The 11,864-nt window shown below is 45.7% G+C and overlaps 1 protein-coding gene across 2 annotated transcripts; it reads left to right on the top strand.

Moving 5' to 3' along the window:
• The first annotated feature begins 443 nt into the window (after positions 1-443).
• Positions 444-11,650, top strand: nudt4a (nudix (nucleoside diphosphate linked moiety X)-type motif 4a). Of its 2 annotated transcripts, XM_067234457.1 has the most exons (5): positions 444-823; positions 5,189-5,299; positions 7,063-7,107; positions 7,409-7,496; positions 10,040-11,650. In XM_067234457.1, exons 1-5 carry the CDS (start codon positions 725-727, stop codon positions 10,249-10,251), a joined length of 555 nt encoding a protein of 184 aa, XP_067090558.1. In that variant the 5' UTR covers positions 444-724; the 3' UTR covers positions 10,252-11,650. The 2 variants fall into 2 exon arrangements, with proteins under 2 accessions (XP_067090558.1, XP_067090559.1); XM_067234458.1 differs by lacking the exon at positions 7,409-7,496.
• Positions 11,651-11,864: the final 214 nt, after the last annotated feature.

Here is an 11,864-nt window from a genome sequence, read left to right as displayed (position 1 = left end):
CAAAAAATGTAATGCTGTGTCATAGATCGATTTGCTGCAGTTGTCGGTTTACATGCACTTAGGCTTAGTCACCACCAGAGGGAAGAGCATACTAGCAAGTGCACACCACACCGATCATTCGTCAATCTTGTCATTGTATTTAAAATACGTTTTTTTTTTTATCAATTTGTAAAACACACAATGCTTTATATTTGTAAAAGCTCATCGATCAGTTGAACTAATTCATGATTGAGAGCAATTTAATCAACAAAAATGTTTCTATTGATATCGGTTGTCGAACTCCCAGATTGTGCAATCGCAGATTTACTCAACGAGTCTTATTCAATTCAGATTTAATTAGGAAAACTCGTAATCATCCGCTTTAACAGACATCTAATCGTGGCCTGCAACGTTGATGCTGATAGGTAAACTGTAAATGGGCTGTCCGCGGCAGTCCTCAGAGAAGCTATAGCTGACCACAGTTGACGCTTAGCCATGCATGTGGACAGTCAGGGTAACAACCATGGTAGGTAGAAGATATAGTCAGGGACACTGGACATGTTATGTTTTTGAGTAAGTAGATGTGTAAGGTTCAAAGTGGATTGCTTACCCTCAAGACGTGCTTGGGAATATCGTGGGGCTTCGCTGTCGCGGTCTTTGCCAGCCATTGGAGTCTTGTTCCATAGGCTATCCTGATTGCAACCACATTTCACGTTTCTTTTTGTAATACAAAGATTGGGACTATATGATGAAGTTTAAGCCCAACCAGACAAGGACTTATGACGGCGAGGGGTTCAAGAGACGAGCGGCGTGTTTATGTTTCAAGAACGAAAAAGAGGACGAGGTAGGCAAGCGCGAACATGGTTGGTTCACCGAACCATAATGTGTAGTTTTCCTCACTGCGCAAATTAACACTTGAGACGTAGGTTAGCTATTGCTTTCATGTTCTTCAGACCTAGAAAACATGTTATTCAGTGTAGGCTACTTAGTCCAGCGGGCTACTAATCTATGTCAAACTATTTAGCATGTTCAGGGCACATTATTTTCTCCAAAACATGTCTTGACACTACTGTGACAAATTAATTGAATTCGCTATAATGGTTATGTCATGGGAGAACTTTGGGAGTTCAGAACAGAACTGTGTCCGACGCTCTGTCTAATGTATAGAGAATACTGCAGTAAAAGACAAATTCGCAGGTTGGGACAGTGGTAACCACCAATTCCATGTAAACCAGAGTAGCTAGGACCAAAACAAAAATTCTTATAAGAATGTGCTCGTATAGCCTACTGACACATTGGTCTACAGGCTATTTCTTGCCTGAGTTACAATGACACTTTATGTTATTTCAGACATGTCTTCCGGTTTGGGAAGTAGGCTACTGGTGGTAACACGATCATTTGATTTCACAACGACACAATGCTTTTATTCAGTCACACTACACGGATTTAAGTCTAGTTTAAATGGTGTCTTCGAAATTGTGTGTGTGTGTGTGTGTGTGTGTGTGTGTGTGTGTGTACAGGAACAGTGTGATTTAAGATTAGAGAGGTAGGCTGCCTACAATTAGTTGTGACGTTATCACTACAATCATACTGACACAACTAAGACTATTTGATAAGACCATTTTACCGACACCACTCAGGCTATGACCGTTGTGGGTCCAATTGGTTATATCCACATTTCAACGGCAATGATGCTGTTGTTTTATTTACGATTACACGTTATTGAGTTTTAGCTTGTTTGGCCCAATACAAGGTAGCCTACACCGCCGTCTATAAATACGAGAGAATGAAATCAGACATCAGCAATGGTGGCGGAAACGTTAGCTGTCCCGTATAGGTTGAATCCATTTTCGGGTCCCTTACACATGTTAATTAAGAACCGCAGAATAGCAGAAAAGGTTATGCACATACTTTATGAAAACGTCCCATTTGCACCGACAAATGCACTATAGGAAAACGCACAGTGTTATTGTTTTTTTTCTGATAGTTTGTAACTACGTGTGAGAGAGCCTGTAAAACAGGGCCAGTCTTCTACGTGGCCAGTGGACCATCTTTCAGGGCAGTGCATGAACTGGCAGAGAGAGATGGCAAAGGATACATGTGACCGTGGGGGGAGAGGGGGCCAGGGATACTGTGGGGAGAGAAGACACCTTATGAGTGTGAGTGAGGGGTAGAGGTCAGGTAGATGAGTGTCACACTATGTGCCCAACACCAAATTAACTATCAGCAGCATTGAAGGGAGACATGATCTGTCCCCAGATATCCACTCTCTCTCTTCTCTCCCAACTCCTTCTCTCTCACCTGCCCTCCCTCAGTCCATCTCTCCCTCCTCTACCAACTACCTCCCTCTCCCCTTTCTGAACTCCCTCACCTCCCCCTGCTTTCCTGATACCCTTTTTGTGTTACATTTACATTTAGTCATTTAGAAGACGCTCTTATCCAGAGCGACTTACAGTAAGTACAGGGACATTCCCCCTGAGGCAAGTAGGGTGAAGTGCCTTGCCCAAGGACACAACGTCATTTGGCACGGCCGGGAATCGAACTGGCAACCTTCAGATTACTAGCTCGACTCCCTCACCGTTCAGCCACCCGACTCCCTAGTGTCCCTCCCTACGAGAGCAGTGTTACTGCTCTCGTTCTGTTTTTACTCTCTGCATTGCTCCCCTTTCGGGTGATGGGGACAGAGTACGTGCCTTGGTAAAGCCTGTGATTACTGACACTGTAGTAAAGAGCCCCCCCCCCCCCCCCCCCCCCCCCCCCAGCACACATTGCTCCAGTCCCTCACTTGTGGATTGGCTTTGATTCCTTGTTTCAGGAGTTTCAGGAGTGGTCGTGGTGGGGTCACTGGGGTGGGGTGGGGGGATATACCCTCTGAATGCTGCTAGACAGGATGAGGAAGTCCGACCTGTTTCCCACATAGAAACAAGAGTCCGTGTTCTGCCTCCTTTCCGCCAACATCATACAGGAGCCGCTTGTGTGATGCATGTTAGCAGCACTGCAACTCAGTAACTGCACCCTCGGCGTGTCCTCTCCTCATCATGGAGTACGCTGGCTGCTGCTGTGTTCAAAATACTACACTGATATCAATGAGACTAACCAGCTGATGCACGTTACGATATCTACATTTACATTTACGTTTAGTCATTTAGCAGACGCTCTTATCCAGAGCGACTTACAGTAAGTACAGGGACATTCCCCTGAGACAAGTAGGGTGAAGTGCCTTGCCCAAGGACACAACGTCAGTTGGCATGACCGGGAATCGAACTGGCAACCTTCGGATTACTAGTCCGACTCCCTCACCGCTCAGCCATCTGACTCCCAAATATCTACCAAATGATTTATAAAGTCCAGTTGAAATGTATGTCGAAAATGGCACGTCCCAGTGTCTCTGTCCAAGCTTGGCCACGATAAGGCTGTCAGTCCGAGGGCTTCAGAAGCCAGACGGGGTCATCCTGCTGTTCTACTAAGCTGTTTTGGTTTTCATGTAGAAAGGCAATTGCTGATCCAGTGATTTTACAAAGCCTGTTTGGCTGTGCGCGTGTGAAGTGTAGTGTGTGTGCTTGTGAAAGAGTGAGGGAGAGAGGTGCCAATGTTTCCACAAAACCCTGCTGGACTGTATTGAGTTAGGCCTGAGATGGCTCATTGCCCATTCTATGATGCTGTCACACCCGGGTGCACATTAAGCGTTTTATTTCAATAATCCCAGGTTGTAAAACAGATATTTTAGTCTTTGCTTGAGTTGTACTTTAATCGTTTGTTAATGATTTTGAAGGTACTGGGTCTATTTTAGTGAATTGACAATCCACACTAATTCAGGGAATGTGTACGATGGATAGAATATAACTGGGTTAGACAAAATTGCATCAAGATGGAAGCTAAACTTAAGTGTCAGTTTTGAACTTTTGAATAATTCTTCAGCTTCTTTCTTTGCATTCTTTCATTTTTTTCCTGAGCTAGTTAACCTGATTTTGTGACTTTGTTCAGACCTACTGAACTCCCAGCTGCTCTCTCAAAGACTATCCTTGGTATTAGTATTCAGAGAGAAATGTTGTCATTAGTCATATTCAGATAACTGTGTTGCCATGATGTCTAAGCCCTGCAGCAGTGCTGACCAGACATGGGTCAATTACAGAGATCAATTACAGGAAAGTATTTTACAGTTATTCAGGGTAACTTTATTTGATAGTTGTCGAGGTGAGTTCGATTTGTAGTTGCCACTAATTGGGCTACGCTTTTGCCTTCACTGCAGTGACTAATACATATTAAGTGTATTGGGCATTGCGTTACTCTTCACTGGATCAGGGGTCACGAACAGCAGCACTAGTAAGATGACATCTCCCTGCAACCATATAAATTATATTCATTGTTGTGACTGATCAGATTTGATGACATGGTTATGAATGATTGCATTTATTAGGCTACAAAGCCATTTGGGTAGGGTCTCCAAGGACTATAATCCCATAACTTGCTGGCTAGGGGTATGGGTAGATCCAGATATCAGTCATTAAGCTCAGCTGGACATCCGAGATTTGTGCCATGACCTCTGATAGAGAAACAGCAGCTGTCAGACCTTTTATTTATGACAAGTGACTCCAGGGAAATATGATTGCTTTCATGGTCAGTCCCGAGGTATTCTAGCCCTGCAAGCAGTTGCGCCCTTTAGAGATTCAGTGCAGATATACCATGGCTGGAATCGTTTTTCAAATGATTGATTGTTCAACTGATTGCGTACATTCTAAATCAGGCTTCGCAGGTCACTCAACCGAGCCTCCTGTATGTCCTACGTTTGTGTGGCGTTTTCCCTAAACCTTAATTACTTCATGTAAAGGTAATTGGAGGTGTACTTGATGTGTTTCACAGCTGCAGGGCAGTCAATGTTGACATACTGTATGGAAGCATTTCCACAGGACCCAGCAATCTGACACGGGGTGTTTGGTTCCATGATAGTGGGCAGAAAGGATCTGCAGAACCGCAGTGTCAAGTAATTTAAACTGTTCTGTGGGTTCTGTCAATCATCAGAATGCAATACTACGATTTGTCTCGTATGACCTCACTGTTCAAAGTCTGGGGCCATTAAAAAAACGGCACAAGGTTTGAAATGTTCATCTTGTCTGTTAGCCTCAGCTAGCGTAATCCTTGGGCATCAGAGCCATCCGAGTGCTGCCTCTGTCGCTGGGTCGTGACCCGCCTGTCTCCTATCGCCTTCCAGGTGCTGCTGGTGAGCAGCAGTCGCCACCCAGACCAGTGGATCGTACCGGGAGGGGGTATGGAGCCGGAGGAGGAGCCGTGTGGCGCTGCTGTCAGAGAGGTGTACGAAGAGGTAGGGACCGGTAACACCCATCGCATGCACTGGCACACACACCTAGCAATGGCATTTTCACTGTCACGTGTCCAACTTGAATGGTAGACCTGGAGTTCCATGCCTGGTTTCTGGCTGAGAGGGGGACGCAGCCTGCCAGGCTGCTAGCATTAGCTAGCTAGCTAGCTAGCTAATGGTTAACTGACGTAAGTGAGAGGGTTTGGGCCAGAGGGGACCGCTTGGTTCTGTGCCTGAGGGAGCAGTGTTGACAGCTGTAAGGTATGGCGGTGACATTTAGACAAGGTGTCGGGTGACAGACATCGTCCTACAGAGAAAGACGTGTCCATGAATAGGGTTAACGGACTAGGACACCAACATCATCTGTTAGGAGCTCATAACTCACATGGGATCCACTCTTAATATTGTTCTGTCAGGTACAAGACTCCACTACCCAAGAGCGGTTTAATTCGCACCATTTGTGTTCACACATTTTGGATCCTATCAGACGGATTGTTTGCATGTACAGTCTATGTCCCTGTTGGCACCAGCTGGAGAGCAACTAGTCAAATGAGAAGTCATTAGTCAGGGTCAAGGTTTTCTATTCTGAGGGAAGATCTTGTCCTGGTCTTTTCATAAAACTTTCTGTAAGTCCCTGACTACACCATGGTGGCAGTGAGCTTCAATGTACCCGTAGTAATACTTGGAATAATATTAATAATATCAGCTGACCTCTGTTTGTCACTGGACTCTGAGCTCTTTGTAACCCAAGCTCCTCTGGGGAGATCCTGGGGTTCACAGGAAGCCAACCCAGAGGGAGGCCCACCCCTGGGTTTGAAAGACCCGTGTGGGGGCGGGGTCCTGGTATGTTGCCAGGTACCCAGGCTAGCTAAATCAGCCAGGGAGTCACATGAATCTTTTAAATAATTTTCTCATGCATAAGCTACATCATGTTTCCTGTGACACTCCTGCAGGAGTTATGTCTCAGACCATTGCCAGCTGTTCGCCACCGTGGGAACACCTAAAGCTTAGAGACTGCTTCTGAAACAGAGGTTCAGGTTTGATGTGGATCCCAATAACTAGAGAACAGGGTGAGCAGACAGTCGAATAGCCAGCAAAGCTGGCAGACAGGCAGACAGGCAGACATTCAAGTTAGCCAGGCAGACAGGCAGGCAGGCAACCAGCCAGGCAGACATTCAAGTTGGCCAGGCAGGCAGCTACGCAGTTCAGCAGACGGTTTGCAAGCCCAGCAGGCAAATAGGTCAGCACAGGGCAGGCGAGATGCAGCCTGTGTCAGGAGCAGAGACGCAGTGTACCCATCCATACATCACGTGTTGTGCTCCATTTGAAATTCCAGCAGCATGGAAATATCCCACAGTAGGTGTTCCCATCAGGGTCTGTTAGTGGCTGTCAAGCCTCAGGGGCTGTCTCTGACTGAGGGGGGGAGGGGAGGAGGGGAGGGGGGGGGGGGGAGGGGGGGGGAGGAGGGGAGGGGGAGGGGGGGGGATGGGAGGAGGGGGAGGAGGGGAGGGGGGGGAGGAGGGGAGGGGGAGGGGGGGGGGATGAGGGGGGGGGGGAGGGGAGGGGAGGGGGAGGAGGGGGGGTCACCAGTAGAGGTGTTTTTTTGTTTGTTGAGACATTCTAATGCTATCTTTAATCTATGGTTTATTTGAGAGACTGCCCAGTCTTTGCATTTCATAAACCTGATTGTCTCTGTGTGTCTGTGTGTGTCTGTGTGTGTGTCTGTGTGTGTGTCTCTGTGTGTGTCTCTGTGTGTGTGTCTGCAGGCTGGCGTGAAGGGCAAGCTTGGCAGGCTCCTGGGAGTGTTTGAGGTAAATCCATACGTGCCGGTCTAATCACGCCACACACTGTGGAGCAACACTGCACGTCACACCCACCATCACATCATCACAACGCTGTCATTACAACCTTGGTTATTAACCCTTTACCTAGCGGTGGGATCGCGGACGGTGGCAATGTCTCTCGTATACCAAACTTATCTGTTTTCGCTAAATAGACATCTGTCCTGTTGTCGGAGCACAGAGCAATGTAGACATCACACAATGCCTGCATGCAGAAACAAGCTGGGAGGGGAATCAGTGTTTTTGTTTTGGTGTCGCCCTCGCCGTCTAGCACAACCAGGACAGGAAGCACAGGACGTACGTCTATGTCCTGACCGTGACGGAGACTCTGGAGGACTGGGAGGACTCGCTCAAAATCGGTAGGCTTCCACATCGAGATCCAAGTCTTGCTTAGGGAGAGCGGGTTGCGTAATCTGCTGCAGTAGTGTCTGCATGGGCTGCATGGGACACCGTTCCCCATGAATAAATAACGTTTCAATGAAAAATGAATATGAGGCTCTCTTATCGGGACACACAGGCTGAGTTGGTGGAATGCATTTCACCCTGCCCTCTATTTCTGTTCCTCCTTTTGACTTCTTAGAACTTTCTCACACTTGCTAACCCCCACCTTAAGTCTGTGATGTAGACATCAAAACATAGAACACAGGCTCATTTGTGACTCAGAAGGCAAAAGGGGGGGGGGGGGGGTGGAGGGGGGGGGTTGATCTCTTCTGCTCCTGGGGTGTGAAATGAGGTTTGGGGAATGTTTTTACACTGCAGTGTTATTTCTCAGGGTCATGGATCCTATTTAGCACTGAGTCACAGAGACAAGGTGGTTGTCTATGACTCTGGCCTCCAAGTTATTATTTAAGTTGGTTAAACTGAGAAGACCGCTAATGTCCGCATCCCGTCTCGTCATTGTCGATGAAACCATGGAGGTGAAAGGGTTTGATGTAAAGTGGGACTATTCTCTCGGTGCAGAGTGTAGACTATTCTCTCGGTGCAGAGTGTAAACTATTCTCTCGGTGCAGAGTGTAGACTATTCTCTCGGTGCAGAGTGTAGACTATTCTCTCGGTGCAGAGTGTAGACTATTCTCTCGGTGCAGAGTGTAGACTATTCTCTCGGTGCAGAGTGTAGACTATTCTCTCGGTGCAGAGTGTAGACTATTCTCTCGGTGCAGAGTGTAGACTATTCTCTCGGTGCAGAGTGTAGACTATTCTCTCGGTGCAGAGTGTAGACTATTCTCTCGGTGCAGAGTGTAGACTATTCTCTCGGTGCAGAGTGTAGACTATTCTCTCGGTGCAGTGTAGACTATTCTCTCGGTGCAGAGTGTAGACTATTCTCTCGGTGCAGAGTGTAGACTATTCTCTCGGTGCAGTGTAGACTATTCTCTCGGTGCAGAGTGTAGACTATTCTTTGCATGTGAAGCTTCCAGAGCTTTGAGGTTCCTCATCTTTATAGGGCCCTCTCGGATGACACACTTCATAGCTGAGGTCATAACAGTCTCCTCTGGGGATGCACCGAGGATGCCTGTCACCTGCTGTGAAGTGACTGATGGGGGTTGGTCATTTTCTTCTGAAAGTTTGATTGGGGCCACAGTATGGACAAGCACAGGCCTGGTGATAAACCTCGTTTGAACATGGATACGTTGACTGGAGACATAAAACATAAAGTACGATCTTGTGATTGGCAGGAGGGCTTCTTTTATCCTTTTGGAAAATGGGCAACTGGGCCATAGTTACATAGCCTCACACATGCAATTCATGCCAATAGGGCCCCAGACATCTGACCTATGACCCTAAAATATTTGAGGATATGCTTTCACTTGTTTTTGCTTGTGTCAGTAACTGCACTGCTTTAATGACCGGCTATCAAATGAGTATGGGCTGCTTGTTTAATTCCAAAACAGTTGTAAAGAAATTGTTGTCATCATTCTTTGTTGTGTGGTGAGTGCCGAGTTTGGGTGTTCATTTTATATGATAACTTCCAGGCTTTATGTTTGTTTTATTGATTAACAGCTCCGGCAAAGCAGAAATTCAGAAATGAACCAGACACCTGTTCTCTTTTTTTTTGACTCGAGAGACGATAAACGTGATTTGTTTTAAGTTTAAAATAAAAGTATTTGTAGCTGGCCAGAAAAAGTGGGGATCTTTCACTCCCATACCTAGTATAAATAGAATTGAGCCTGTTCAGAAGGGACATGGATGTTTGCTATCCACAGTTGTTTTCCAGTCACTCTTCCTCCCTCCCTCTCTCCCCCCCTCCATCTCTCTCTGTCCTTTCTCTCTGTCTCTCTCTCTGTTCTCTCTCCCTGATCCTGTAAGTGTCAGACTGGGCTCCACACTAGTTGTCTTGTTTAACTCTCACCTCCTCCAAACCTCACACTTGTGTTGGATCTCTTGGTGTCAGTGTCCATACTGACCCCTCCCACCACCCTGCCTGACACAGAATTATTCTTAATGTCAAAGGGTGTTCTGGGAATTCCTTTACTTAACATACTGTTATAAAAGATGACACTATTGAAGTCAGGGAGGAAGTGGTTTTCAGGAAATGTATAAATAAAGCTGACTGACAGATGGCCTCTTTTATGGATGCCGTTCGATGGGAGGGTTGGTGGGAGGCTGCGGAGGAATGTGAGACTGTCATGACGGCCCGGTACTGCTGTGGGTGCAGGGCTCGTTTAGAGGTGTTACTGTATGTTTATTTCAGATCTCGTTGCGTAAGAGACTCTTAATGGGGAAACAGTCACTGTCTTCAACTTCATCAGTGGTCGTTCAAAACCACACACACGCGGAGTGTTTTCTTCCTATACGCATACCTGGACGTAAAAAAGTTTAACCCCAGTAGTACCTGATGGACAGGGAGGGTTTGGCGGGACAAATTCTCTGGGCTGATCCTGTCTGCTCTTCCCTCCTTTTATAGGTCGAAAACGGAAGTGGTTCAAGATTGACGAGGCCATCCGGGTGTTGCAGGGTCACAAGCCGGTCCACGCAGAGTACCTACGGCGCCTCACCTCCACCTGTAACCCCCCCTGCAGCCCCACCAACGGCAACACCCTGGTCCCCCCTGTGGCAGACGACAACTCCCCCCACTACGTCACCACCACACAGGGGTCTGGCCTGGTCACCAGATAGGAGGAGCCACACCAGGAACCAGCGTCCAACGCCATGAACCAGATGGACAAGGTTGACAAGGTGGACTCCAGAAAGTGCTTCCTAACCATGGACATGTGCATGCCTTACAATATTCTCATCGTTGACTCTTAATAGTTGTACAGAACTTTCTAAAGAGGTATTAAGAACCCTGTTCACCATGAGTTTGGAGTGTGCCAAGAATTGTTGAAGTGATTTGGGGGATTTTTTTTTTTTTTTTTTTATATAGCCACCACTAACCAATGGATAGATGCGTTATGGACCTCAAACCGCTTTCACGTTTATCCTTGCATTTTTATTACAAATGTTGGTGCTTGAACATTTTTGTTGGTTAAGACATTTTTACAGGCCAGCCGGGGGACTATTGGTCACACAATTCTAAGAAACGGTATAAATGCAAAACATGTCCTCTATCCTCTCTAAAAATCACCTAGTGATAAATGAATCAAATCAACCTTCCCCAGGGTAATCTCATGTTATTGTAAGATCACTGGTTTGGGTAGAACAGGAACACGGGCTGCCAAGTGAGCTTCTAAAGCGTGCAGGTGTGTGATGCAGCAAGAAAACATTTAATCGAGAGAATGTCAGGTTTGAGATCAACAATTAATCAAATAAACCAGGCTAGGCGTATCATACATGATCAAAAGTCCTTGCATAATGTAAAGCCTGAGGATCATTTTAACAAGCATTTTTCTCATGTAAATCAGAAATGGTTTTATAAGTTATATGGGCTTGTATATTTGTCCAAGAGGGTAGTTCTGAGCCCTGGGATGGAAGGGGATCCTGAAAAGTGCCTTTACACCTATAGTAAGAAAGGGTGCTGACACATGTGGGTGTGAATACTATGCCAAAACAATACTTTTGTTTTGCCTTACACAAAACGTTTTTTTTTTTTTTTTTCGGGCTGTATAGAAGTGTTGCCCAGACACAGACAAGATCTAAGGATCTTCAGGTCTTATGATGGTTTTTAATAGAATCTCAATTAAAAAAAAATCTAGGCTGGAATCTCCTTTTGATATTTCAAGGGAGAAGGGTGATTTGAACAATATGTAAAGTTTACAGTCAGAAACATAATGAGCTATGAGACTAGAGCGTGCTAATCATTGATGTGTACAGTATTTTTCAAATGTCTTTATTTATTTTAATGTTACGATCTAGAATAATACTCTAAAACTAATATGAGAGAGGTTGGACATGACTACCTAGTATGTGTCTGGTACAAACTTCTGTTTGTGGTCAAGATTGGTTAACTGGAATGCCTATACTATTATTATTTACACTGTCAGTCACAGTGAGAGTGGGATGTAAAACAAATGGGAGGGATATTGTTCTCTACAGCTTCACTCTTAATCAAAATAAAGATACTGTATTTCAATATAAACTGTACATGTTACTTACTTGAACTTGATGCTTTTAAATGGTATGGTGTTACTATTCTTGCCCTCATATCAATATCCGTACACTTGCTTGACCGATGGTGTAATGATGGATAATTGTGAGTTTAGAGTGTAGTTTGTCAATCTGTGTTTTTAAATCTACGGTGATTGATACGGTTGCATTGTACAGTTATTGTGAAACATCATCGGTTCTTGAAC

Source organism: Osmerus mordax, chromosome 4 (assembly GCF_038355195.1).
Source record: "Osmerus mordax isolate fOsmMor3 chromosome 4, fOsmMor3.pri, whole genome shotgun sequence".
NCBI lineage: Eukaryota > Metazoa > Chordata > Actinopteri > Osmeriformes > Osmeridae > Osmerus > Osmerus mordax.
The sequence above is the reverse complement of the archived record's forward strand: the minus strand, read 5'-3'. Positions and strand labels throughout refer to the sequence as shown.

Coding starts and splice junctions, on each gene's coding strand:
- nudt4a (XM_067234457.1), top strand. CDS start 725: ATGATGAAGTTTAAGCCCAACCAGACAAGGACTTATGACGGCGAGGGG. Junction 824..5,188: donor AGAACGAAAAAGAGGACGAG/GTAGGCAAGCGC, acceptor ATCGCCTTCCAG/GTGCTGCTGGTGAGCAGCAG. Junction 7,108..7,408: donor GGCTCCTGGGAGTGTTTGAG/GTAAATCCATAC, acceptor CTCGCCGTCTAG/CACAACCAGGACAGGAAGCA.